This window comes from Manis javanica, chromosome 13, assembly GCF_040802235.1.
Source record: "Manis javanica isolate MJ-LG chromosome 13, MJ_LKY, whole genome shotgun sequence".
Lineage (NCBI taxonomy): Eukaryota > Metazoa > Chordata > Mammalia > Pholidota > Manidae > Manis > Manis javanica.
The window spans coordinates 63,474,881-63,501,834 of NC_133168.1; the positions used below are offsets into that span (position 1 = coordinate 63,474,881).

General features: G+C 37.1%; 1 protein-coding gene across 6 annotated transcripts in view; it reads left to right on the forward strand.

Annotated features, from left to right (window-relative positions):
* GRM1 (glutamate metabotropic receptor 1) overlaps positions 1-26,954 on the forward strand; it is a 381,899-nt gene that overhangs the window by 247,281 nt on the left and 107,664 nt on the right. For all 6 annotated transcript variants that reach the window (XM_073219717.1, XM_073219716.1, XM_073219719.1 and 3 more), the window contains one exon: positions 20,893-21,128. In XM_073219717.1, coding sequence (XP_073075818.1) covers positions 20,893-21,128 — 236 coding nt within the window. The remainder of the gene's footprint in view (positions 1-20,892; positions 21,129-26,954) is intronic.

The following is a 26,954-nucleotide window of genomic DNA, read 5'->3' on the forward strand; positions in this document are numbered from 1 at the left end:
CCTGAATCTGTGAATATATTATGTTACATGACAAAGGAGAATTAATGTTTCAGATTAATGGAATTAAGGTTGCTAATAAGCTGAATTTAAGGTAGGCTTTTTGCTTTAAATAACTTTATATCTGATATTAAAATTATGTATCAGCTTTGTGCAAAGATTTTTTTCTATGTCTATTTAGATAATCATGTGAAATTTCCTTTTTAATACATTAGAGTGCATTACATTGATTAATTTTCAAAAATCAAACCATCTCCAACAATTAGGTAACTTAGATGAAATGGGAAAAAATTCCGAGAAATATACAAACTACAAAAATTGACTTAAGAAGAAACAGAAAATCTGGACAGACCCTGTGATAAGTAAATATACTGAATCAATAATCAAAAGCTTCCCAACAAAGAAAATTCTAGGACTAGATGGTCTCACTTGTGAATTTTACCAATCATGTAAGAATTAACACCAAATCCTTCTCAAGCTCTCAAGTGGAAGAAGAAAGGATGCTTCCTAATTCATTCTATGATGTCATAGTTACCATGATGTGAATGACAGATAAAGACACAAGAAACTACAGACCAATATCCCTTATGAATATAGATACAACAACTCTAAACATATGCTAAATAAACAAACAAAAAGATCCAACAGCATTTTAAAAGGTATGACCAAGTAGAATTTATTCCAGGAATACATGTGAGGTTCAACATAAGAAAATAAATCAATGTAGTATACCACATTAATCAAACAAAGGGAAAAAAGACATGGTTATCTCAACTCATACAGAGAAAACATTTTATAAAATCCAGTACCCTTTAATGATAAAACACTTAAAAACAAAAAAAAGAACAAAAACAAAGCAAAACAAAGCAAAAAACTAGCAATAGAAGCAAATAGCTTTAATAATTGTAAGAGGCATTTCTGAAAAAACCATGGAAACATCATGCTCAATGGTGTAATATCAGGAACAAGACTATGCAATGCCAGGTATTATCATTGCTGTTCAACACTGTGCTGGAAGTTTTGGCCAGAGAAATTAGGTAATAAAAAGAAATAAAAGTTATACAACTTGGGAAAGAAGGAGTAAGATGATCTCTATTCATAGATGACATTTTCCTACAGAAAATCCTGAAGAACCCACCAGAAAAAAAAATACTTGAGCTAACAAATTCAGCAAAGTTGCATAAAAATCAACTATATTTCCTATACATATGCAATGTAGAACCCTAAAATTAAATTAAGAAAACAATTCCATTTACAATAGCATTCTCAAAATTAAGTACCTAAGAATAAATTGAAGGATGTGAAAGATTTGTACACGAAAAATGATATAACATTGCTGAAAATAAAATGGAAAACATCTTGTGTTAATTGGTTGGGAGACTTAATATTATTAATATGACAATACTGTATTTCCTGGGAATGGGGGTAGAGGGATGGGAAATAGGGAGTAAGTGCTTACTTAATGGGTGTGAAGTTTTATTTTGGGGTGAGAACACTTTTAGTTTATATAGAGGTAGTAATTGTACAACACTTTGAATCTTCTAAATGCCACTAAATTGTTAACTTCAAAGTGATTGGTTTACATTATGTATATTTACCTTAATTAAAAAATAAAAGAATAATTTCAAAAAACAGAGGGAGATGAAATGTTTGATGCAGACAAACTGCAAGCATCACCCTGAGCTGAAAACTCTACAGGACTCTGACTTTAGCCAGTTCTTTAATAAATCCAATAATAAAGTTATGTGTTAAAGAAAAAAAAATCAACCTTAATTTAATACATTATAATGTATTATATTTTTTATGCCATCCTGAATTTTGTCTTATATTACTAAACTTTTTTGGCATATATCTGTGAGTGATAGTGGCATATACTTTCAGATATTTTTATTTTAGATATTTTAGATATTTTTTACTTTTTTGGCACTCAATTATAGAAGATTTTTTAAATGAATTGAAGAATATCCACTTTTTAAATCTCTGGGTGAGTTTGTATAATAGTAATTGTCTTTTGTTTGAACACTTGGAAAACCATCTGGTAAATCTAGTATTTTTTAATGAGTCTAAACTCCTGATTTCATTGTTTAATTAATTAAATATGGGTTTATTCAAGTCTTGTATTTTTTTCTCAAGTCAGCTTTACTAATTAAGCTTTTTAAGAAATGGTCTATTATCTGCTTAGGTTAAAATTAATTGGATAAAATTTTTCATAGTATTTTCTAATTTTATTTTAATTTCCTCTGTATCTTAAGTTATACCCTTGTTTTATTCAAAATATTGGTTATTTGTGGCCTCTTTTTATTATGCATGCCAATAACCTCAGATAATTGTTTATTTTTATTGGTGTTTTCTAAAAACCAGTTTTTACCTTGGTTGTTCATCTCTATTATATCTTTTTTTTCCAATTTCATTATTTCTGTCTCATTTTAGATTTTTCTGTTCTTTTCTACCTTCATAGGTTGGACATTGAGCTCATTTTATTCAGTTTTTCTCTTGTTCTAGTGTCAGCATTTATGGCAATAAATTTCCTTCTAATAATCCCTTAAGGTATTTTCCACAAATCTTAATACCTAATATTTTTCTTTACATTCAGCTAATACTATTTAAAGTTTCATCATGACTCTTCATTGAACGTTAATTTAAATAGAAGTTTAAGTTTTTGGTTTCCAAATGTTTGGAGAAAGTTATTTTTTTTAAATCCTAATTTGTGGTGCTCAGAGACTGTGGCCTATACATTAATTTTTTGAAATGTGCTGAGATTTGCTTTATTGACTAGTGCAAGGTTAATTTTTAAAATTTCCTTGTCTGTGATAGAAACACATTCCTTTTGTTAAATACAAGATTTTATATGTGCTCATTAGATCAAGCATATTAATTGTATTAAAATTTTCTAAATTTCTACCTAATTTTGTTAGCTTGATCTATTAATAATTGAGAGAAGTATGTTAGACTACAAAGATAGATCCATATAGGGAAAGTAGATTTTTATTAGTTTACTTCATATTATGATGCTATGTTATTTGTTGCATTAATTTGGAATTATTATGTCTTGCTAATAAACTGACTTTATTACTGATAATGACATAACTGAAAATAAGTTGTATCTTAAACATTAGCATAGCAACCTCTACTTTGTTTTGGTTAGTATTGTTAGTCTCCCTTATCATCTTTTTACTTTAAATGCTCATATTTTAGGTAGATCAATTATAAACAAGATATAACTGTTCATGAGTGTTGTTATTTTTATCCAGTTGAAAATCTGTCACTTTTACTGGGTGAATTTAGTCATAATTACTGATATATTTGGAATTAGTACCATCACCTAATATTGTGCTTCCTATTTGTCCTTCCTCTTCAGCATTTTCCCTCCATCCTACTTTTCTGCCTTTTATTGGATTGTTTAGGAGTTGCTTTTAAAGAGTATTTAATGTTGTTTCAGTCATTTTTCCAAGAGTAGTATCTTTGGCCCCATCCCTTTCAACCACTTCATATCACTATGTTTTGGAATTTCTGAAATATTTCTATAGAGGTGCATTTTTAAATCCAGTTTTAGAATAACTTTTTTTTTTAGTGAAACTTTAATACACTTGGGATTTAATATTTAGTACTTCGGCATGTCTGTATGTGTGTTATTCTGAGCTTACCTTGGTAGGTTTATTTCTTTATGAGGATTCAGAATTCCCTAGTTTCTTAAAAGTCAATATCTTTAAATATTGCCTTTCAAAGAATGGCATTTCATTTGGATTCTAGGGGATTTCAGTAATCTTAGGCCAGTTTTTGTGATAATTTCTGTGCTCATGGCTCTTGTATCATATAGGTTATGCAAATTCAGACATCACAAATGTGCATTGTGAATTTCCTTGTGTTTTTTTCTCTGGACTGAATTCAAGCCTCAGTCTGTTGGGTAACACTTTCCAGGTCCACTCAGTTGGATTCTGTAGCCTGTGAGGGCCCCCAACTTTCTGCTAAGGTGTCAGCTTCATCCGTCTGATTTCCACAATTTATGAAACCATATTTCCCATCATCAGATGGACATTAGAGCACATTTCTGATTCTCTAGAGTGTTCTTTACAGAGACCAAACCGATATGAGCTGCTGTTGCATTCCATGCTTGTTATTTGGCTTTGAGTCCTTTCACCATTTCTAGGTTAAATTACTTCCACCATTTCTGGGAGTTACTTTTTGTTTCCTGATTATATTTTATTCTGTATTTCTAGGTAATTATAGTAAGAGGAATATTTGTATCAACTTAGTTGACTGTGTTGTAGTTTTAGCAATTCATAAAACATTTCTTACTGTTAATGAAAAAAAATCAGGAATAGTTTGAACAGTTAGGGTGAATTAACCAGTCCAAAGTTGGTAAGGTTTTTCTTTTTCTTTCAAATGATAAGGCCTAGATTAGAAAAATTTGCATTGAGCATGTTAAGAGAACTCGTTATTGAAGTTACTGAAACATTAGGTCCACTTTTGAAAAGCCACAAATTGCTGTGCTTTGACCAGTTTAAAAAAAGAACTGCGAGGGCAGAGCCAACATGGTGGCGTGAGTAGGACAGTGGGAATCTCCCCCCAAAAACATATATTTTTGAAAATACAACAAATACAACTAATCCTAAAAGAGAGACCAGAAGACACAGGACAACAGCCAGACTACATCCACACGTGCGAGAGCCCAACGCCTGGTGAAAGGGGTAAGATACAACCACCGGCACAGCGGAACCCAAGCACGCCTCCCCCCAGCTCCCGGCGGGAGGGAGAGGGAGCCCAGGACTGCTGAACACCCAACCCCAGCCACCTGCACCAGAGCGCAGACACAGTGCATATGTGGAGGGCTGGAAACTAGGGAAAAAGGGCAGCAAGACCTCTGAGCGGGTTCCGAAACTGATGCCCCTGTGACAAAGAAAAGCGAGTGCTTTTTGAAAGTCTTAAAGGGACAGGGATGTAACAGCTGGACGGAAACATCACAGATCACAGCCCAGTGGCTGGAAATACAGGGAAAACCAGGCACACTAACCCCCTGGGCAACAGCTCTGAGACCCCTCACGGAGGTAAACAGCCAAACAGCCCTGGTCCATTACCCCACTGGGCGCTGCGAAAGCAGAGAAGCAGCCTAAGGTAGGCCCCGCCCTCAGAAAGGGAGATTCCTCTATAACGGCTGGGCAAGACACAAAGACCCAGTCTACACACAATTACCCAAAACAAGCCACTAAGGGTCACAGTTATCCCAGTAAAGAATGGCCAGTAGCAAGTGAAAAGTTTGGCCCTCCCAGCTGACAGTCAATAGCACCTGTCAACATGAAAAGGCAAAAAAATGTGATCCAGACAAGACTAACCCAGACAGCTTCGGCATCTGCTACATCTTCCCCTGAGAAGGAACCTGGGAAGACAGATTTAACCAGTGTTCCTGAAAAAGAATTCAAAACAAAACTCATAACCATGCTGATGCACTTGCAGAGAAATATGCAAGAACTAAGGAAGGAGAATACAGAAATAAAACAAGCTCTGGAAGGACTTCAAAACAGAATGGACGAGATGCAAGAGACCATTAATGGACTAGAAAACAGAACAGGAATGCAGAGAAGCTGATGCAGAGAAAGATAAAAGGATCTTCAGGAATGAAAGAATTCTAAGAGAGCTGAGTGACCATTCGAAATGGAACAATATCTGCATTATAGGGGCACCAGAAGAAGAAGAGAGAGAAAAGGATAGAAAGTGTCTTTGAAGAAATAATTGCTGAAAACTTCCCCAAACTAGGGGAAGAAATGGCCTCTCAGACCACAGAGGTACACAGAACTCCGATGACAAGGGATCCAAAGAGGGCAACACCAAGACACATAATAATTAAAATGGCAAAGATCAAAGACTAGGACAAAGTATTAAAGGCAACCAGAGAGAAAAAAGGGTTGCCTACAAAGGAAAACCCATCAGGCTATCATCAGACTTCTCAACAGAAACCCTACAGGCCAGAAGAGAATGGCATGATATACTTAATGCAATGAAATAGAAGGGCCTCAAACCAAGACTACTGTATCCAGCATGAATATCATTTAAATATGAAGGAGGGATTAAACAATTCCCAGACAAGCAAAAGTTGAGGGAATTTGCCTCCCACAAACCACCTCTACAGGGCATCCTAGAGGGACTGCTCTAGATGGGAGCACTCCTAAGAAGAGCACAGAACAAAACACCCAACATATGAAGAAGGGAGGAGGAGGAATAAGAAGGGAGAGAAATGAAGAATCATCAGACTGTGTTTATAATAGCTCAACAAGCGAGTTAAGTTAGACAGTAAGATAGTAAAGAAGCTAACCCTGTACCTTTGGTAACCACAGACTTAAAGCCTGCAATGGCAATAAGTACATACCTTTCAATAATCACCCTAAATGTAAATGGACTAAATGTACCAATCAAAAGACACAGAGTAATAGAATGGATAAAAAAGCAAGATCCATCCATATGCTGCTTACAAGAGATTCACCTCAAACCCAAAGACATGCACAGACTTAAAGTCAAGGGAAGGAAAAAGATATTTCATGCAAACAACAGAGAGAAGAAAGCAGGTGTTGCAATTCTGGTATCAGACAAAACAGACTTCAAAATAAAGAAAGTAACAAAAGATAAACAAGGACATTACATAATGATAAAAGGCTCAGTCCAACAGGAGGATATAACCATTATAAATATATATGCACCCAATACAGGAGCAACAACATACCTGAAACAAATACTAACAGAACTAAAGGAGGATATAGAATGCAATGCATTCATTCTAGGAGACTTCAACACACCACTAACTCCAATGGACAGATCCACCAGACAGAAAATAAGGAAAGACACAGAGGCACTGAACAACACACTAGAACAGATGGACCTAATAGACATCTACAGAACTCTACATCCAAAAGCAACAGGATACACATTTTTCTCAAGTGCACATGGAACATTCTCCAGAATAGACCACATACTAGGCCACAAAAAGAGCCTCAGTAAATAACAAAAGATTGAAATCCTACCAACCAACTTTTCAGACCACAAAGACATAAAACTAGAAATAAACTGTACAAAGAAAGCAAAAAGGCTCACAAACACATGGAGGCTTAACAACACACTCCTAAATAATCAATGGATCAATGACCAAATCAAAATGTAGATCCAGCAATATATGGAAACAAATGACAACAACAACACAAAGCCCCAACTACTGTCGGACACAGCAAAAGCAGTTTTAAGAGGAGAGTATATAGCAATCCAGGCATATTTAAAAAAGGAAGAACAATCAAAAATGAATGGTCTAATGTCACAATTATCGAAATTGGAAAAAGAAGAACAATGAGGCCTAAGGTCAGCAGAAGGAGGGATATAATAAAGATCAGAGAAGAAATAAATAAAATTGAGAAGAATAAAACAATAGCAAAAATCTATGAAACCAAGAGCTGGTTCTTTGAGAAAATAAACAAAATAGATAAGCTTCTAGCCAGACGTATTAAGAGGAAAAGAGAGTCAACACAAATCAACAGTATCAGAAACGAGAAAAGAAAAATCACGACGGACCCCACAGAAATACAAAGAATTATTATAGAGTACTATGAAAACCTATATGCTAACAAGCTGGGAAACCTAGGAGAAATGGACAACTTCCTAGAAAAATACAACCTTCCAAGACTGACCCAGAAAGAAACAGAAAATCTAAACAGACCAATTACCAGCAATGAAATTGAAGTGGTAAACAAAAACTACCAAAGAACAAAACCCCCGGGCCAGATGGATTTACCTCGGAATTTTATCAGACATACAGGGAAGACATAATACCCATTCTCCTTAAAGTTTTCAAAAAAATAGAAGATGAGGAGATACTCCCAAACTCATTCTATGAAGCCAAAATCACCCTAATACCAAAACCAGGCAAAGACCCCACCAAAAAAGAAAACTACAGACCAATATCCCTAATGAACGTAGATGCAAAAATACTCAACAAACTGGCAAAACTGGACAGCTACATGTAGAAGAATGAAACTGGACCATTGTCTAACCCCATATACAAAAGTAAATTCAAAATGGATCAAAGACCTGAATGTAAGTCATGAAACCATTAAACTTGTGGGAAAAAACATAGGCAAAAACCTCTTAGACATAAACATAAGTGACCTCTTTTTGAACATATCTCCCCGGGCAAGGAAAACAACAACAAAAATGAACAAGTGGGACTATATTAAGCTGAAAAGCTTCTGTACAGCAAAAGACACTATCAATAGAACAAAAAGGAACCCTACAGTATGGGAGAATATATTTGAAAATGACGAATCCGATAAAGGCTTGATGTCCAGAATATATAAAGAGCTCACACGCCTCAACAAACAAAAACAAATAACCCAATTAAAAAACAGGCAGAGGAACTGAACAGACAGTTCTCCAAAAAAGAAATACAGATGGCCAACAGACGCATAGATGCTGAAAAAGCATTTGACAAAGTTCAACATCCATTCATGATAAAAACTCTCAGCAAAATGGGAATAGAGGGCAAGTACCTCAACATAATAAAGGCCATTTATGATAAACCCACAGCCAGCATTAAACTGAACAGCGAGAAGCTGAAAGCTTTTCCTCTGAGATCTGGAACTAGACAGGGATGCCCACTCTTCCCACTGTTATTTAACATAGTACTGGAGGTCCTAGCCATGGCAATCAGACAAAACCAAAAAGTACAAGGAAACCAGATTGGTAAAGAAGAAGTTAAACTGTCACTATTTGTAGATGACATGATACCGTACATAAAAAACCCTAAAGACTCTACCCCAAAACTACTAGAACTGATATTGGAATACAGCAAAGTTGCAGGATACAAAATTAACACACAGAAAAAGGTGGCTTTCCTATACACTAACAATGAACCAACAGAAAGAGAAATCAGGAAAACAACTCCATTCACAATTGCATCAAAAAAAAAATACCTAGGAATAAACCTAACCAAAGAAGTGAAAGACTTATACTCTGAAAACTACAAATCACTCTTAAGAGAAATTTAAGGGGACACTAACAGATGGAAACTCATCCCATGGTTGTGGCTAGGAAGAACTAATATCATCAAAATGGCCACCCTGCCCAAAGCAATATACAGATTTGATGCAATCCCTATGAAACTACCAGCAACATTCTTCAATGAACTGGAACAAATAATTCAAAAATTCATATGGAAACACCAAGGACCCCGAATAGTCAAAGCAATCCTGAGAAAGAAATATAAAGTAGGGGGGATCTCACTCCCCAACTTCAAGCTCTACTATAAAGCCATAGTAATCAAGACAATTTGGTACTGGCACAAGAACAGAGCCATAGACCAATGGAACAGACTAGAGAATCCAGACATTAACCCAGACATATATGGTCAATTAATATTTGATAAAGGAGCCATGGACATACAATGGCAAAATGACAGTCTCTTCAACAGATGGTGCTGGCAAAACTGCACAGCTACATGTAGAAGAATGAAACTGGACCATTGTCTAACCCCATATACAAAAGTAAATTCAAAATGGATCAAAGACCTGAATGTAAGTCATGAAACCATTAAACTCGTGGGAAAAAACATAGGCAAAAACCTCTTAGACATAAACATGAGTGACCTCTTCTTTAACATATCTCCCCGGGCAAGGAAAACAACAGCAAAAATGAACAAGTGGGACTATATTAAGCTGAAAAGCTTCTGTACAGCAAAAGACACCATCAATAGAACAAAAAGGAACCCTACAGTGTGGGAGAATATATTTGAAAATGACGGATCTGATAAAGGCTTGACGTCCAGAATATATAAAGAGCTCACATGCCTCAACAAACAAAAAACAAATAACCCAATTAAAAAACGGGCAGAGGAACTGAACAGACAGTTCTCCAAAAAAGAAATACAGATGGCCAACAGACACATGAAAAGATGCTCCACATCACTAATTATCAGAGAAATGCAAATTAAAACTACAATGAGGTATCACCTCCCACCAGTAAGGATGGCTGCCATCCAAAAGACAAACAACAACAAATGTTGGCGAGGCTGTGGAGAAAGGGGAACCCTCCTACACTGCTGGTGGGAATGTAAATTCGTTCAACCATTGTGGAAAGTGGTATGGAGGTTCATCAAAATGCTCAAAACAGACTTACCATTTGACCCAGGAATTCCACTCCTAGGAATTTACCCTAAGAACGCAGCAATCAAGTTTGAGAAAGACAGATGCACCCCTATGTTTATCGCAGCACTATTTACAATAGCCAAGAATTGGAAGCATCCTTAATGTCCGTCGATAGATGAATGGATAAAGAAGATGTGGTACATATACACAATGGAATACTACTCAGCCATAAGAAGAGGGCAAATCCTACCATTTGCAGCAACATGAATGGAGCTGGAGGGCATTATGCTCAGTGAAATAAGCCAAACGGAGAAAGAGAAATACCAAATGATTTCACTCATCTGTGGAGTATAAGAACAAAGGAAAAACTGAAGGAACAAAACAGCAGTGGAATCACAGAACCCAAGAATGGACTAACAGGTACCAAAGGGAAAGGGACTGGGGAGGATGGGTGGGTAGGGAGGGATAAGGTGGAGGGAAGAAGAAAAGGGGTATTAAGATTAGCATGCATGGGGGGTGGTGGGAGAAAGGGGGGGCTGTACAACACAGAGAAGACAAGTAGTGATTCTACAACATTTTGCTATGCTGTTGGACAGTGACTGTAAAGGGGTTTATAGGGGGGACCTGGTATAGGGGAGAGCCTAGTACACATAATATTCGTCATGTAAGTGTAGATTAATGATAAAAAAAAAAGGGTGGGGGATTACTCCCTGATAGGATAAAACTAACTGTAAATCAATGATTAATGCATGCTTTAAATGTCCTTAATTTTGACCTCCTAAAGGGTGTCAGATGATCGGCTATGGAGGTAGATTTTTCTGATAATATTCCTTTCTCTTAAAAAAAAAAAAAAGCAGTTCCTGTGTGGTGACCTCCTATGAGTTCTACACAATGGTATAAAGGGCATATAAAAGTGTAGGCAAAGGGTCTGTCTGTGTTTATACAGAGTATCAAAGCCTAATTTGGCTACCCAGAAAATCAACTAAGATATAATATGAAGAAGAATTTCCAACATCAGCACTCCCTGGAAGACTCATACCAGATGATGATCATCAAAAAACCCCAACAAAGATCCACATGCTGCTACAGCTGTAGATGCACTCATCCCACTGGTTCCTGAACTTGTCATGGGAATGAAGAAGGAGATATCTAAGCTGGCCTGTGCATACAGTAAAACAACAAATTTGACTGGATCTATACTGTTGGAACTCAACCAAGAATTAGGAGAAGTGCAAATTGTAGCGCTCCAAAATCTTACAACTACAGACTACCTACTGTTAAAAGAACATATGGGATGTGAACAGTCCCCAGGAATGGGTTGTATTAATTTGTCTGGTTTCTCTCAGACTGTTCAAGTTCAGTTGGACAATATCCACCATATCATAGATAAGTTTTCACAAATGCCTACGGTGCCTAACTGGTTTTCTTGGTTTCACTGGAGATGGCTGGCAATTATAGGTCTGCTTTGGTTATGTAACTATATTCCTATTATGTTAATGTGTGTGCGCAATTTAATTAGTGGTTTAAAACCTATACATGCTAAAGTTACTCTACAAGAAGATATGTCAAAGAAATAATCAATCTTCCCATGTTTTCTTCCTCCTGCTACTTCTATAGCTTTTCTTCTTCCTTCCTAATTACAACCCTTAGATAGAATTCGTGCCTCATATAGAATTTACCGTGTATCATAATTCTTCCAAGTGGTAAAGATACCCCAAGACAAATGCTGGGCATAGAAGCCACAGGGCATAAATATGCAAAGAAGTAAAAAGCTAACCTTTTTAAACAATAAGGCTTCTCTCTCACTTTCCAACTTTACATTTCCCTGTATGGCCCCGGAAGATGCCTGGTTAGCCAGAGACAGGTAAGATTCCTCAAGGGAGGAACAACCTAAGACAGGCACAGTCGCAGGGGGGCCATCAGGTGAGAAAATGGGGATCAACAGAGGTGAGGCTTAGAACCTCACCACCCCTGTTTTGAGAGAAATCTTCTGCATCTGTGGATGTTTTATTGCCCTTGTGTAGCCTGGATTAACACATAGTCTACAGGCACACACCTGATCATCTACATTTGCTCTTTTACAACACTAAACTATGTTTTCTACCTTTATCTTGCATCTACCTACCACTTCAGCATTTTATTAAAAATAATAATAATAAAGAGAGAAATGTGGTATCCACATATAAATCAAGTATAAAAATCAAACAAATATTCATATTTGAACTGATTGTGTATAGTTCATAATGCATGATCAAAACCGAAAGTTTCTGTGATGACTGCCCTTGTACTGTTCACCATGTAACTTATTCACTATGTAAGAATTTGTTCTCCATTTAAGAACTTGTTTGTTATGCTTCAGAAGATTGGAGACTGGTGAAAATTAGGTTTGGGGTGGATTAATGATTGTGCATTGAGCATTGACTCCCCTATACAGAATTTTATTGTTGTTAACAACCATTTGATTAGTGTGAACTGTATTTGAAAACTGGGTTCTTAGGGAGGTAATTAAGTGAGGTCATAAGAATGGGAGCCTGATTCAGTTGGGTTTGTATCTTATAAGAAAAAAAAGACTAGAGAGCTTGTTCTGTGTGTGTGTGTGTGTGTGCACTGAGGGAAGGCCATGTGAAGACATAATCTGCAAGCCAGGAAGAGAATTTTCACCAGAAAGTAAATCATTTAGAAACTTGGCCTTGGGCTCCTCTTCTCCAGAACTATGAGAAAATAAATTTCTGTTGTTTAAGCAAGCCACCAGTCTGTAGTATTTTGTGATGGCAACCCAAGGAGACTAAGGCAGTCGAATTCATGAAGTGTTTATTGACAACATTTGCAGATGATTTCAAGATCCTTTTCAACGTATTGATAGTTTTTCAATTAAAATTGTGACATAGCAATCTGTTAAACCAACTTCAAAATTTCTGACTTTAATTTTGCCCTTTATTCTCATCTATTTGGAAAAAATATTGAATTATTTCTTTTCATGGACATATAAAGATCATTAAATATATCACAGATATCAGTCAAAAGAATAAGTCAGGCTTTCCTATTGATATGTTTAAATGTTGGGACTAAACTGACTTCTCCGTTAGAAACACAAAGAGTTCATTCTGCAGCTCAAACACTCTTGTCGTATCTTCATCCCTCAATATCAATAATGTCTATTCCATATTATCATAACTGACTGTGGGGAAAAAACACAATACAAAAGGTGCCGTAATTTGTAGCATTTGCTCATTTCCTTGGCATATATATCCCCATGATGGATAGTTTCTCCCTACCATTGTACAGTTACTGGATGCAGCATTCAAAAAAATGCTAACAATCAGTTCTGATGAACCAGTGAAAGCCACCTTTTGTGCATTGATTGTTACATAACTAAAAAATGTGTAGTATGTCACCAAGCATGTTTACTTCAGCTGACCTTTTTTTAAAAAAAAAAATAAAAACTTTTCCCCTGAATGAAGCATTAGATTGATTTACATTCTCTTACAAGCTTCTAAGTCAGGCAGCTCCTCCAGAATGTCTCCCTGGTGTTGGCAGTTGCCATACCGAATATTCCCATTCAAGACTTAAACTGCCAACCACATTGGTTGGTTGACAGAATCACTCTTCATAATTTTATAAAATTTAGAGCTAATTGAGTTTCTCAACAGTGAAGCTGAAAGAGAATTTAAATAAAGAACAGAGATATCTTCCTTCAAATCTTCATTTTCAAACGGCCCATGTAATAAAGAACTGCCCCATAAGCAACATCTACATATTCATGAAGTTACAGTGAGAGAATGCTTTGCCAGCTTTATTGATACAATGAGTTGGTTTTCCACATCATTATGCGGTTTCAGAAATCATCAAGCAATGATGACATCATAAAGTAGTGCTTGGGTTACCTTCTTTACCAGAGTCACAAACATTTCTAAGCAAATATCTTTGACACAGTTATTCACTCATGTCTTGGCAAATGTATGAGCAGTTTAGTCTTAGCAACCCAAAATGTCACTTCCCGTAAAACCCTTGAGACACTAATTTTTTATGTAGAATATTGAAATATGCTTCTATCAGTTTAATTCAATACCTTTTCTTTCAGAGGATTATTTTGGTTTTAATTTTAATCCTTATGTTTTGTGTTTAAATGATTAGTAAGTTTTGATGATTTCACAAATTCATCAGTTAAAATGTTTCCACAAGTAATACATTATGGTTTCAGTACTTTGCCATCAATTAGGGATAAAAACCAAATTCAAGATATGAACTGGTATATTTTCTTAAATTTCATTCAATCTCCTGTTTTGCCCTCATTTCTATGGATTCACTTCCATTGTCCACATTTGAATAATATTGTTGCCACTTCCAGCAGATTGTGTCTTTTCCTTGTAAAAATAAAAAGCCCAGTGAAACTTGTATGGCCTTATATAACTAGAGTTAAAGTAAATAATGAAAATTGTATTTCCCTAATTTAGAAAGTAATCTTATATGATAAATTATAAAATGGGCTTGATTAAAATTTAAAGTGTTTTTGTAAAAGCATATTTATAAGAATTAGTGCTTATATAATTACCAGATATTTATACATTTTGAGTTACAGTTGGCAAAATAACCTCAAAATGTCACACATTGTAACATGGTTTTACTGCATATGACATGCATGCAGCTTGAGCCACAGGCAGTTTGCAATATGAATTTGAAAACAAATGTTTATACCCTATTCAATGATATGAGTCCACTTTTTATGTTCTTAAAACCTGCAATAATGTCTGACTGCTATAGGTTTTCTAAATGCTTACTCTCAGTATCTGTAGTTACCTCCTGTTTGGTAACTAGCAGTTTATGAACTGGCACCAATCTTTGCACCACATTGAGTAGCACTTTTGTAGAGAAGCCTTTCTCATATGTAGATATAGTTCAGTACCTTGATAGGATCCTAAAGAGATGGTATGATAAGGAACTGTTAACATCTAGTAAGACCGTTATATGCTAGATCTTGTGCTAAGTGTTTTTACATAAATTGTCTAATTTAGTTCTCACACATCTCTAAGAGGTTGGTATGTTTCCATCCCCATTTTATAGGTGGGGAAATGGATGCTTAGAAAGCTTAAGTAGTAAATTCCTGTTTCATATTGTCTCTCAGGACTAGTTGAATGAGAAACGGAGTAGGGTACTGCCTTAGCAGTAGAACGGGAGGGAAGAAAACAGACCTAGTTGTCCACAAGTGATTTCCCTCATTGGGCGCCCTTCTTTCACAATAGCTTGAAATTTTCATTGACACATTAAAAATCGTGTGTAGAAGGTTTAGAAAATGGCTTCCGCATGTGGATGGTTGTGCACAACGTGTATCAGTAGATGCCCTCCATTTCTGCTAAAAGAGGACAGTCTCAAGTCTCCAGGTAGCTGATGATTCCAGACTCAGGGTGCCAGTGGGATAGGGGTGAGGAGAGGATGGGAAAAGAGATGACACTTCAGACCTAGATCTTTACATGGAGGTTCGGTTCCTTGAGAATTTCATTCTTCCTCTTTTGCTTTTGATGTCTTCCCATTCTGTCCTCCACTTTGGTCAGTTTTCTACCAAAACACCCTACGGCTGGTAAGGCTTCTGTCTGAATTCTAATTCCAGTAGTAGAGGACAGTGACACATGAACATACCCCCTGCCCTCTCCTCTGCTTTTCAGGGGGCTGAGTGACCTCTCAGTGCCTCTCCCAGATAACTAAATAAAGCACCTGTGGCAGCAATGAATTTTAAAATTAAATACAAAGTAGTTGTGACCACTACCTTGATTCCTGGTTCATCAACACTACCACTGCACCTTCATATTATAATGTGATTAGCCTGTGTGTGCACATAGGTGTGTCCACAGCTTTGTTTGAGAATTCCAGAACAAAGAACATTCCCAAGTCCCGACACTCCAGGTACTTTCTAGAACCACCTTTCTGAAACAAATCTATTCACCTCATTTCCCTGATTAAAATCTGAGTAGTTTTTCACCACCTTGGCAATCAAACCTCAAACCGTTAACGAGGAGGTTAGTGTTCTTCTAGATCTCAACCTGCTTGTCCGGTCAGTCTTTACCTTATATGTTAAGTAAACTGAACGGCTTTGCTGTTGTTTGAAAGCTTTGATCCCCCTTTATCTGGTCTCTCTTCCATTACCCCTTTACCTGTGTAACTCTAACTCACCCTTTAAGTTTTATCTTAGATATTACTTCCCCTCGGGCAAAATCTCCCTTGACATGATCTCCTGTCCTTTTCTATGCTTCCCTAGCCTTTCCTCCTTTCCTCTAAGTCTCTGTGGATTTGTGTGGCCAGTCTTCTCCACTCCTGTCATTGCCTTGAGAACAGGGGCCTTGCCTTTTCTAGAAATGGATCCACAGTGAGCAAGATGCCCAACTGACACAAAATTCTTAGTGAGTAAATGGTGAATGAATAAAATCAGTCTAAATCATTATTTTAAAAGCTGCCATTATCTCCATTAAATTGCCCACAATTGACAATCCCTGACTTAAATTATATTTTTTCCACCTTTGTAAATATGATTAGCATTGTAATTTATAGAATTTAGTACTTGTTTATATATGTCTTTGAAAATATTTTTATCAGACTTTTCTGTTTTCTCAGTTATATGGTAATCTCTGGAATTTTTTTAAATTATAGTTTTATTATTAGTTACAAATATAGTACTTGGGCTCATAACAAAAATAAAATTGCTTTACTCTCTAGATTGTAATTATTTTAAATGAATATAAATAGGATTTTATAAAATGCTTTTGAACCATTTGTAAAATGAATACTGTTGTTATTAGTGTTTTTTACTATCAATTTGCTTATTAATTTCTTTAAACTGATATAATGCCAAAATAACAGAGCTCCTGTTAAGTTATAATTGGTAGAATTAGAAATAATATTTTTCTGTTGTTAATATCAGAATTTACTAAGTAAAAGAAAGCTTATTCAAGCATGGTTTGTGAAATTTCTCAGGGATGAGAACAATGATTTTGTGGGAAGAGATGAACAGTGTTGTGAAGGAACTGCTGTGTGAAAATGTTGAGGGGGATAGGAAATAAGGATTCTTGCATATTTGTGAGGAATACTTAAGAAAGCTTTCTGTTAGACATTCATACTGTTCATCCACATTGTGCAGTTTAATTTCCAGACATCAGATAGGAAAAGGAACTCATAATTGGGAAACAGATGGGCAGCAGAAGCTGCTGGAGGCTGTGACTGTGCCTCAGGGAGAGCTGAGTGCTGACTGAGGCTGGGCAGCACCCAGCGCAGCAGGATTCACTCCAGACACTTAGGGTGAGCAGGTGCCTGCAGGAAACCTCTGGTCTACACTGCCACCACCACCATCAGCACCACCGCCATCAACACCCCCGTCAACAATATCAATGACCAAAGACAAAACCTATCATGTGAGCTCCTTGGCTCCCTGTTTTCAAGTGTACTTCACAGGGAATCTACCAAAACAATACCCCTGTGGACAACTCCAATACAACTAAACAGTGAAAATTCTTTAAAATTTCCTGTAGCCATATTTTGACAAGTGACACATAGATGAAATTATTTAAATGTATAAGAGCCAGCCATTGCTTTATATATGGTTTTCAGGGGCTTTTTCTTTGGTAGCATTCCCTAACACCTTACTGCTGATAAGATTTCAGATATTGCATAAAACTTATAACTCTTCGAAGGTATTCACGGTGTAATATTGGTTGACTATTTTCTCTGTCACAGCCTGGTTCTCCTTAATTTTATGATTTCTTGGATTTAACAACAACTCTAATTTCTGGAATGGGGTCATCTACGGGAAGGAGGAGGGGCTTTGATCAATGGAAAAAGGGATTTAGGGCTCCACCCCATTGAGCTATATGACTTCAAAGTGTCTATATTCACAGACCAAGATTTACTCCTGTAATGTGCTCCTATGTGCTGGTAGGAAAAAGGGGAGGAGCTCACACTTTCTCTGCTTCTAGCACTGACATATGATACTTGCTTTTATAAACTGAGAATGATTTTTAAAAAAGCAATGCAAATAAACATTACAGAAGGCTTACTTCATACACTTTTAAAAATTGTAGATTTCTTGTTCACATACACACACACATGCACTCACATAATATTAAACTTTAGGGACAAAGACACTTTAAGTCTAAACTTCATGTCAGAAAACAATTCAATTTTTCAAGTTGTAAGTCAGTTTGATTCTAAAATATATACTTACAGGCAGAATTTCTTGAAAGCCTAACCGATTTTATTTTTATCCCTCTTTTCAGTATGACATGAACTACAGCTAAGGTCTTCAAACTGCTGTAAATGCAGTTATGATATGAATGTGAATATATTTAAATAATTAAATGAGGTCAAGCCTTTCTAAGTAGACTGAGCATATGAAAAGATAAATAAATCTTCTTTTCTTTTTAATCAATTGGACTGGCCATGATATTCAGTGATAGTGAGTAGAGAAAGACTTGTCAGAAAAATAGTCAGGACATTTACTGTGAGGAAACAGAGCTGAATTATCTTATTAAGTAATAGGTTTCCAACACTTTGATGGCTTCCTATAGTCCTCAGGCTAACAGTTCCTAGGCTGAAATTTATGCCCACACCCTTGTTTTCTGCCACACTTCTCTCTCTGCTCAAGGACTACTGTCTCTAAATTCCTTGAATGAGCCATGCTCATCACCATGTGTAGGATATCACCTGATGAATGCCTGCTCAACCTTTGGGTCTCAACTTAGACATCACTTAGGAAAGCCATCCCCAGCCACCCTCTCACTGCTCACACTCACATGCCTGCATACACTTCAGACTAAGTTGAATCCCCAAACTCCTTTTCCCCATTGTACTAGTAACTTCTTCTTCACCATTATAGCATCTGTAATTCTTGTTTTAGCATCTGTTTTACCCACAAGTCTGTAACACTAGTGGGGCAGAAGATAGCATGTCTCATTCTCAATCGAATCCTGAGCATAGCAGAGCATCTGGTAAACAGTGGGTGCTGGGTAAATGCAGAAGGAAGGAAGAAAGAGAGGGAGGGGAGATATATCTGTGCAAGACTGCAAAACCTCTATCCTAGTGGATTTAGAAGAAACATATAGACATTATCTGGTCTAGCTAATTAAACTACACTGTACCTCAAAGTCCCTTTAGTTCTGGATCATGTTAGGTCAGCTGTGCCTTCTGCACCCCTTGTGCTGTTGAAAACTACAGCTCCTGCATAGCTCACTGGGAGGACTCTGGAACAGAATTGCACCTCAGCCAAGTGGAGGACCCACTTATCTCGACTGATCTCAGGTAACCAGGAGTGAGCTACGGCCTACGGCCAGTCATATGTATTTGACCCATCTTCTTTCTCTGTGAGAAGCAAGTGATAAAACACTTTCTCTGGTTGAGATTAAATGGTTATGTTCCAAAAACTGCAGAGCACAACTCTGTGGGTAGAGAAATAAATCCACCTCTTTGATCAAGACAATCTTAATGTTCTCCAGCTTGATTGAACCTTAGACAAGTGTCTCCTGATTATGGACCCCTAACCTTCCATTTTCTGAGCATTTACTTAAAAAAGCATGACACTGCAAAGTCTTTCCCTGCTTCTTTGAGATGTAAATTTTCTCCCAGCATCTCACCAGTTTTACAGCAGAGTAATTTCTTTCTCTGGGACCTGGTAGCCATTCCTTGAAATGTAATCATCATGAGTGATAGCAATCCCCCATCCTCCAGTTTCTGTGGTAAGGTGGGAGCCTAACTGAGATGAGTGGTAATCATCAAGCACAGATGCCAAATCACACAGACCAAGCTCCCCACAATGTCCTCCATCACCTTCTCACTACCTCACCTCAACACTTAAAGACCCTTCCACCTCTTATTTCAGAAGAATTGAGCTTACAGTCTCCCGCCTATTGCAATGGTCTTGAATAAACTCTTCTTTGCCTGTTTAACTCTATCTGGTACAGTTTTTCTTGAAGGGATCACAGCCATGCACCTGCGGCTTGGCTTGGCTCATATGTACATTGGATTAAATTGGAGCTAAATCACTCAGGACTTGTGATCAATTTTTAAAAACTCGAACCCACTGAATAGATGTCAGTGAACTTCCATTTCGTGAGCAAGAGGATTCTTTTGGAAATGATATGCTTTTCCTTTAATGCTGTTATTTTGAAATAGCATCAGTGGGGGAGGCAGAAAGCATATGGTCACTTCTAAGCAATGCAAGTTTGAACAATGTCCAGGAGCAAAATCTGTGGTTGGCATGTTTCTGAGCTAAACCAATTTTCTACTTCATATAATTCAGCTCGTACAATGCTCTTGATTGCAACCTTGAAACCTTGATGACCTCTTATTGTGAAGTCCTTGAGTGCCTGGGTTTTCTTTTCTTCTGGTTTGGACAGCGACCAATGGGGTTTATGGTCTGGTTGTAAAGAGCATGGGGCTTGGGCGCCAGATTGCCTGGATCCGTATCCTGGATCCACCAGGACTTCAGCAATACAGTTGCTGAACATCTTGTGACTCTGTAAAAGTGAGTAACATAGAATCTAGTATGTGTTCAATAAATGTCAGTGCTTATAATTATTAGTAATCATCTTTATCATCACTTTCACTACTGTTAAAAACAAACAGGACATTATGATTTCACAACTTTCCAGTCTCCACCAAAGAAAAAAAATTGCTGGGTTGCAATGTTGGCTTAAAATAGACTTTCAGCCTCTCTGAATTGCTTCATTTGTCCACAACTCTGAGCTCTATTTGTGAGACATTTGTCTTTCTCTCTCCCCACCCCAACCCTTGAATTTTTTAGTGATGGATGGGCAGACAGAGATGAAGTCATTGAAGGTTATGAGGTGGAAGCCAACGGGGGAATCACGATAAAGCTGCAGTCTCCAGAGGTCAGGTCATTTGATGATTATTTCCTGAAGTTGAGGCTGGACACTAACACGAGGAATCCCTGGTTCCCTGAGTTTTGGCAACATCGGTTCCAGTGCCGCCTACCAGGACACATTCTGGAAAATCCCAACTTTAAAAGAATCTGCACAGGTAACTTGTGTTCACAAAATAACAATTCAGAGGGTACAACTCCAGCCTCTTACAGCTTATGGAATGACAGTAGAAGGTGCTAGGGCTGGAGATCCAAAGACTAACTTGCCATCTTAATTTATAGAAGAGCTACAGTGAGGAGGGAAGTGTATTGCCCAGAGATTCATGTTTCTAAATTCTGGAATGAATGCTTTGGTCTCTGGTGGAGCAGGTTGTAAAAAGAGATATTGTGAGTAAAGGAAATGGAATATGAGAATTCAGGTACTAAGTATTCCAGCCATATGGAAGAGATTTTATTGCAGGCCTGCCTAGGAGATGTGAGCTACCGACTTGTTTGATCAGTCTATAAGCAGCCCTGGTTTGATCTCTTTCTTCTTTATGACTTGTTTCAGTACACAGGTCAGGAGAAGATAACATCACCCAGGGCCACACCACCACCAAGGGTGTATGTAGGCGTAGGAGGCAAGAAACTCTGCCCTCACATCTGTAAACGGGAGTTCCCCTGGGACAGATGCTTCCCGTGCACTGCTCCCTAGAGGCATGCCAGGGAAGGGCAGCCTATTCCAGGTCTTTCAAACTCCACTGGGTGTCCTCCCAACCTCCCAGGAACTACTAATACCCAGACTCCTTAACAAAATAACTTTTATGAGTATTATCATTATTGCACAGAGACATCGCTGCCCCTGTCCTTTTGCAGTATAGTCTAACAGGACAAAGTACATCACCTTTGGTCTACCATAGTGCTGTTCAAAGCCAGGTGTCCATTTTGGGTTGATGACAGCATCGTGGACAGGCATTAAAGACTCAATGCGTGACTAAATTTGTATTGTAGCACAGTGGTGTGACATGTGTTTTCTGTAATATTCTGAGCAGATATTATTAAAAAGGCCTATAAGCCATTCATTCAGACAATATTCTTAAAAAGTGGGAGGCAGATAAGCATATGATCCATGACTCTCTACCCAGAGAAACTTATAGTCTCCTTCTGCAAATCAAAATAGATCATACACATGATACAGATAAATAACAATCACAGACAGACTTTTTCTAAAACAGGGTAAGAATATGGTAGATTACATAGAATATTTCTTGTTTTAATAATATTTGCATTTTGATTTTAGAAAACTCTTTTAAATACCAATATATTTGAATGCGTTGTTCTATGTGTGACTTGGTAAGATTCAGCAGTTTGCTGAGAAATTGCCTGGTGTGGATGTATATTCAGTCAATCTTTAGAACTTCCTTGCTGTGACTTCTTGGGAGGCTGAGGGCCAGGAGGAAGAGAAGAGAAGTGCCAAATAGCTAATCTCTGTCCCATGAATGAGGTAGGAAACCCCTGGGGGGTTTGAGTACAGCAGACACAAGATTTGTCTTACCTTCTCTAGACAGCATCCCTCTTGCTGCAGTTTTTAAGTTTGGACAGAGCGGGGAGGGACATAAGCAGAGCAGTAAGGAAGCTGGTGTAATAATGCAGGTGGGTGTGGTGGACTGGTTGGGTCCCGGTAGGAGCAAGCAAGGTGGAGAAAAGTGATTGAATTTTGAGCATATTTTTAATAAGAGCCAAGGGGATTTGCTGACAGAATTGTGAAGAATGACTTTATTCTGAGCAACTCTTAAGATGGTGATGCCAGTGACTGAGATGGGGAAGGCTGCAGGAAAAGCAGGTGGGGAAAGGGTCAGTCGCTAGATTTCAGATGAGTCAAGTTTAAGATGCCAATTAGTGATGCCAGCTATATATGTCACTTTGTCATTGTGTTTCATTAGTAAAATTAAAAATTCTATACCTCTTAAATGGGCGTGGATGTCTTTATATGAGGATTTCCAGGAAAATGTCTTATGACCTAAGCTTTCAAAATGAGTTAGAACTTTGCAGCCATGTACAATAATATTTTGGTTTTCAATTGTCACAGTACACGCAAATGTTGAGGTTAAAGTCTGAACTTGGTTAACATTTTTAGCAGGAAACAAAAATTTGCACATTCTTGAATTGTTCTTATATCATGCTTAACTCTCAAAGATATTTTCAAGAGCTTCTTATGTGATTACAACCTTTAATAAACATGTTTATGTTTGCATTTCATTCTGGAGTCAAGTTCTAGAAATATTTCCCTTTGTTTTTAGTACTAAGGTAGGCAGACATCTTGTTTAACTTTTCTATTTGGAATTAATTCATAAAATGTATTGATCTTTCCTGCTGCAGAAACCTTAGAATTTTAACTTTGGCAGTGTTTTTCTATATTATCTTTGTGTGTGCACATTTATGTATACTTACTTTGTTTTCAGTTTGAATCTCTGCATTTCTATGAAATTGGTTTCAATGTTATTGAAGAACAACATAAACTTTCATTTCCTATATGCTTCTTATCTAGTTGAGGTTCTTGAATATCAAATGAATTCCATAGTCTTCTAATGAGTATGCAGGCATGTTTATGAAAATGAATGGAAACAGAATTAATGGAAAGCCTTACTATTGATGGCATTCTTTCTGTCACCTACTTTTGCATCTTCTAATTGGGTCATTTTGGTGTTTTGGAAAGTTTTGGTATTGCAGTTAGTTTCCACAGAAACCTTTGCTGAGCTTAATCTCAGATGTCACTATTAAATAAAGCATTTATGTGCACTAGATTGTCTGCTCAAATATTAAGGGTCCTGAGCCCAGGCTGGATAATGGGAATCACTGTAGCTAATTAAAAAGTACTTCATGCAAAGTCTCCATCAGTGCTTAATTACTTGACTACATCAAGGGAGTGGAGATGTGTTGGAAAAGCACTAACTGAAACATCAAAGCCCAGCTTCTACATAATGAATCACTCAGAGGACAGTGGAAAGAGTAGGTATAAGCAAATCAAAGTTACTCTCTCCCAGAACGTGTCTTAGTCACTCACAGCATTGTGTCATGTATGCAACGGTATAGTGCTTTATCATTCCTGGTGATAATTGCTAAAATGATTCCTTGGAAACTGAGAGAATATTCGGAAATGCAAACACTGGCTCAGTTAGGTATCTGTTACATAATGTGGAGGACCTCACTTAATCTCTGAGTCTCAAATTCTGCAACTGTAACATGGTAACAATTTCTACTTCACACAGGTGTGAGAATTGAATGAGATCATCCTCACACAAGTGAGATGCTTTGCAACCTATAAATCCTTACATAAATGTAGAGTATTATTATTAATATCATGTTTCACCAGAAAGCAAATAAGTTATCGCATATATAGATCATCTTATTAAAAATTATAGTTTTTTAATTTTTATTTTCTATTTTTTTAATTTTTTTATTTTGGTAGCATAATCTACAGTCATATGAGAAACATTATGTTTACTAGACTTCTCCCATTACCAAGTGCCCCCCACATACCCCATTACAGTCACTGTCCATCAACGTAGTAAGATGTAGAATCACTACTTGTTTTCTCTGTGTTGTACAGCCCTTCCTGTGTCCCAACCCCCTACATTATGTCTCCTAATAGTAATATTCTTTTACTATTTTCCCTTTATCCCTCCCTTCCAACCCATCCTCCCCAGTCCCTTTCCCTTTGGTAACTGTTAGTCCATTCTTCGGTTCTGTGAGTCTGCTGCCATTTTGTTCCTTCATTTTTTTTCTTTGTTCTTATACTCCACAGATGGGTGAAATCATTTGATACTTGTCTTTTTCCGCCTGGCTTATTTCACTGAGCATAATACCCTCTAGCTCCATCCATGTTGTTGCAAATGGTAGGATTTGTTTTCTTCTTATGGCTGAATAATATTCCATTGTGTATATGTACCACATCTTCTTTATCCATTCATCTACTGATGGATACTTAGGTTGCTTCCATTTCTTGACTACTGTAAATAGTGCTGAGATAAACAGAGGGGTGCATCTGTCTTTTTAAAACTGGGCTGCTGCATTCTTAGGGTAAATTCCTAGGAGTGGAATTCCTGGGTCAAATGGTATTTCTATTTTGAGTTTTTTGAGGAACCTCCATAGTGCTTCCCACAATGGTCGAATTAATTTACATTCCACCAGCAGTGTAGGAGGGTTCCCGTTTCTCCACAACCTTGCCAACATTTGTTGTTGTTTGTCTTTTGGATGGTGGCAATCCTTACTGGTGTGAGGTGATATCTCATTGTGGTTTTAATTTGCATTTCTCTGATGACTAGCGATGTGGAGCATCTTTTCATGTGTCTGTTGGACATCTGAATTTCTTCTTTGGAGAAGTGTCTGTTCAGATCCTCTGCCCATTTTTTAATTGGATTATTTGCTTTTTGTTTGTTGAGGTGTGTGAGCTCTTTATATATTTTGGATGTCAACCCTTTATTGGATTCTGTCATTTATGAATATATTCTCCCATACTGTAGGATGCCTTTTTGTTCTATTGATGGTGTTCTTTGCTGTACAGAAGCTTTTCAGCTTGATATAGTCCCACTTGTTCATTTTTGCTTTTGTTTCCCTTGCCCGAGGAGATATGTTCATGAAGAAGTTGTTCATGTTTATGTCCAAGAGATTTTTGCCTATGTTTTGTCTAAGAGTTTTATGGTTTCATGACTTACATTCAGGTCTTTGATCCATTTCAAATTTACTTTTGTGTAAAAAGTAACTGGGTTAGACAATGATCCAGTTTCATTCTCTTACATGGAGCTGTCCAGTTTTGCCAACACCATCTGTTGAAGAGGCTGTCATTTCCCCATTGTATGTCCATGACTCCTTTATCATATATTAATTGATCATATATGTTTTGGTTAATATCTGGACTCTCTATTCTGTTTCACTGGTCTATGGGTTTGTTCTTGTGGCAGTACCAAATTGTCTTCATTACTGTGGCTGTGTAGTAGAGCTTGAAGTTGGGAAGCGAGGTCCCCCCTGCTTTATTCTTCCTTCTCAGGATTGCTTTGGCTATTTGGGGTCTTTGGTGGTTCCATATGAGTTTTAGAACTATTTGTTCCAGTTCATTAAAGAATGCTGTTGGTATTTTAATAGGGATTGCATTGAATTTGTAGATTGCTTTAGGCAGGATGGCCATTTTGACAATATTAATTCTTCTTAGCCAAGAGCATGGGATGAGTTTCCATTTGTTAGTGCCTGCTTTAATTTCTCTTAAGAGTGTCTTGTAGTTTTCAGGATATGGGTCTTTCACTTCCTTGGTTAGGTTTATTCCTAGATATTTTATTCTTTTTGATGCAATTGTGAATGAAATTATTTTCCTGATTTTTCTTTCTGCTAGTTCATCGTTAGTGTATAAGAAAGCAACAGATTTCTGTGTATTAATTTTGTATCCTGCAACTTTGCTGAACTCAGATATTAGTTCTAGTAGTTTTGGAGTGGAGTCTTCAGGATTTTTTATGTACAATATCATGTCATCTGCAAACAGTGACAGTTTGACTTCTTCTTTACCAATCTGGATGCCTTGTATTTCTTTGTTTTGTCTAATTGTCAAGGCTAGGACCTCCAGTACTATGTTGAATAATTGTGGGGAGAGTGGGCATCCCTGTCTTGTTCCCAATCTTAGAGGAAAGGCTTTTAGCTTCTCACTGTTAAGTATGATTTTGGCTGTGGGTTTGTCATATATGGCCTTTATTATGTTGAGGTACTTGCCCTCTATTCCCATTTTGTTGAGAGTTTTTATCATGAATGGATGTTGAATTTTTTAAAATGCTTTTTCAGCATCTATGGAGATGATCATGTGGTTTTTGTCCTTCTTTTTGTTGATGTGGAGGATGATGTTGATGGATTTTCTAATGTTGTACCATCCTTGCATCCCTGAGATGAATCCCACGTGATCATGGTGTATGATCCTCTTGATGTATTTTTGAATTTGGTTTGCTAATATTTTGTTGAGTATT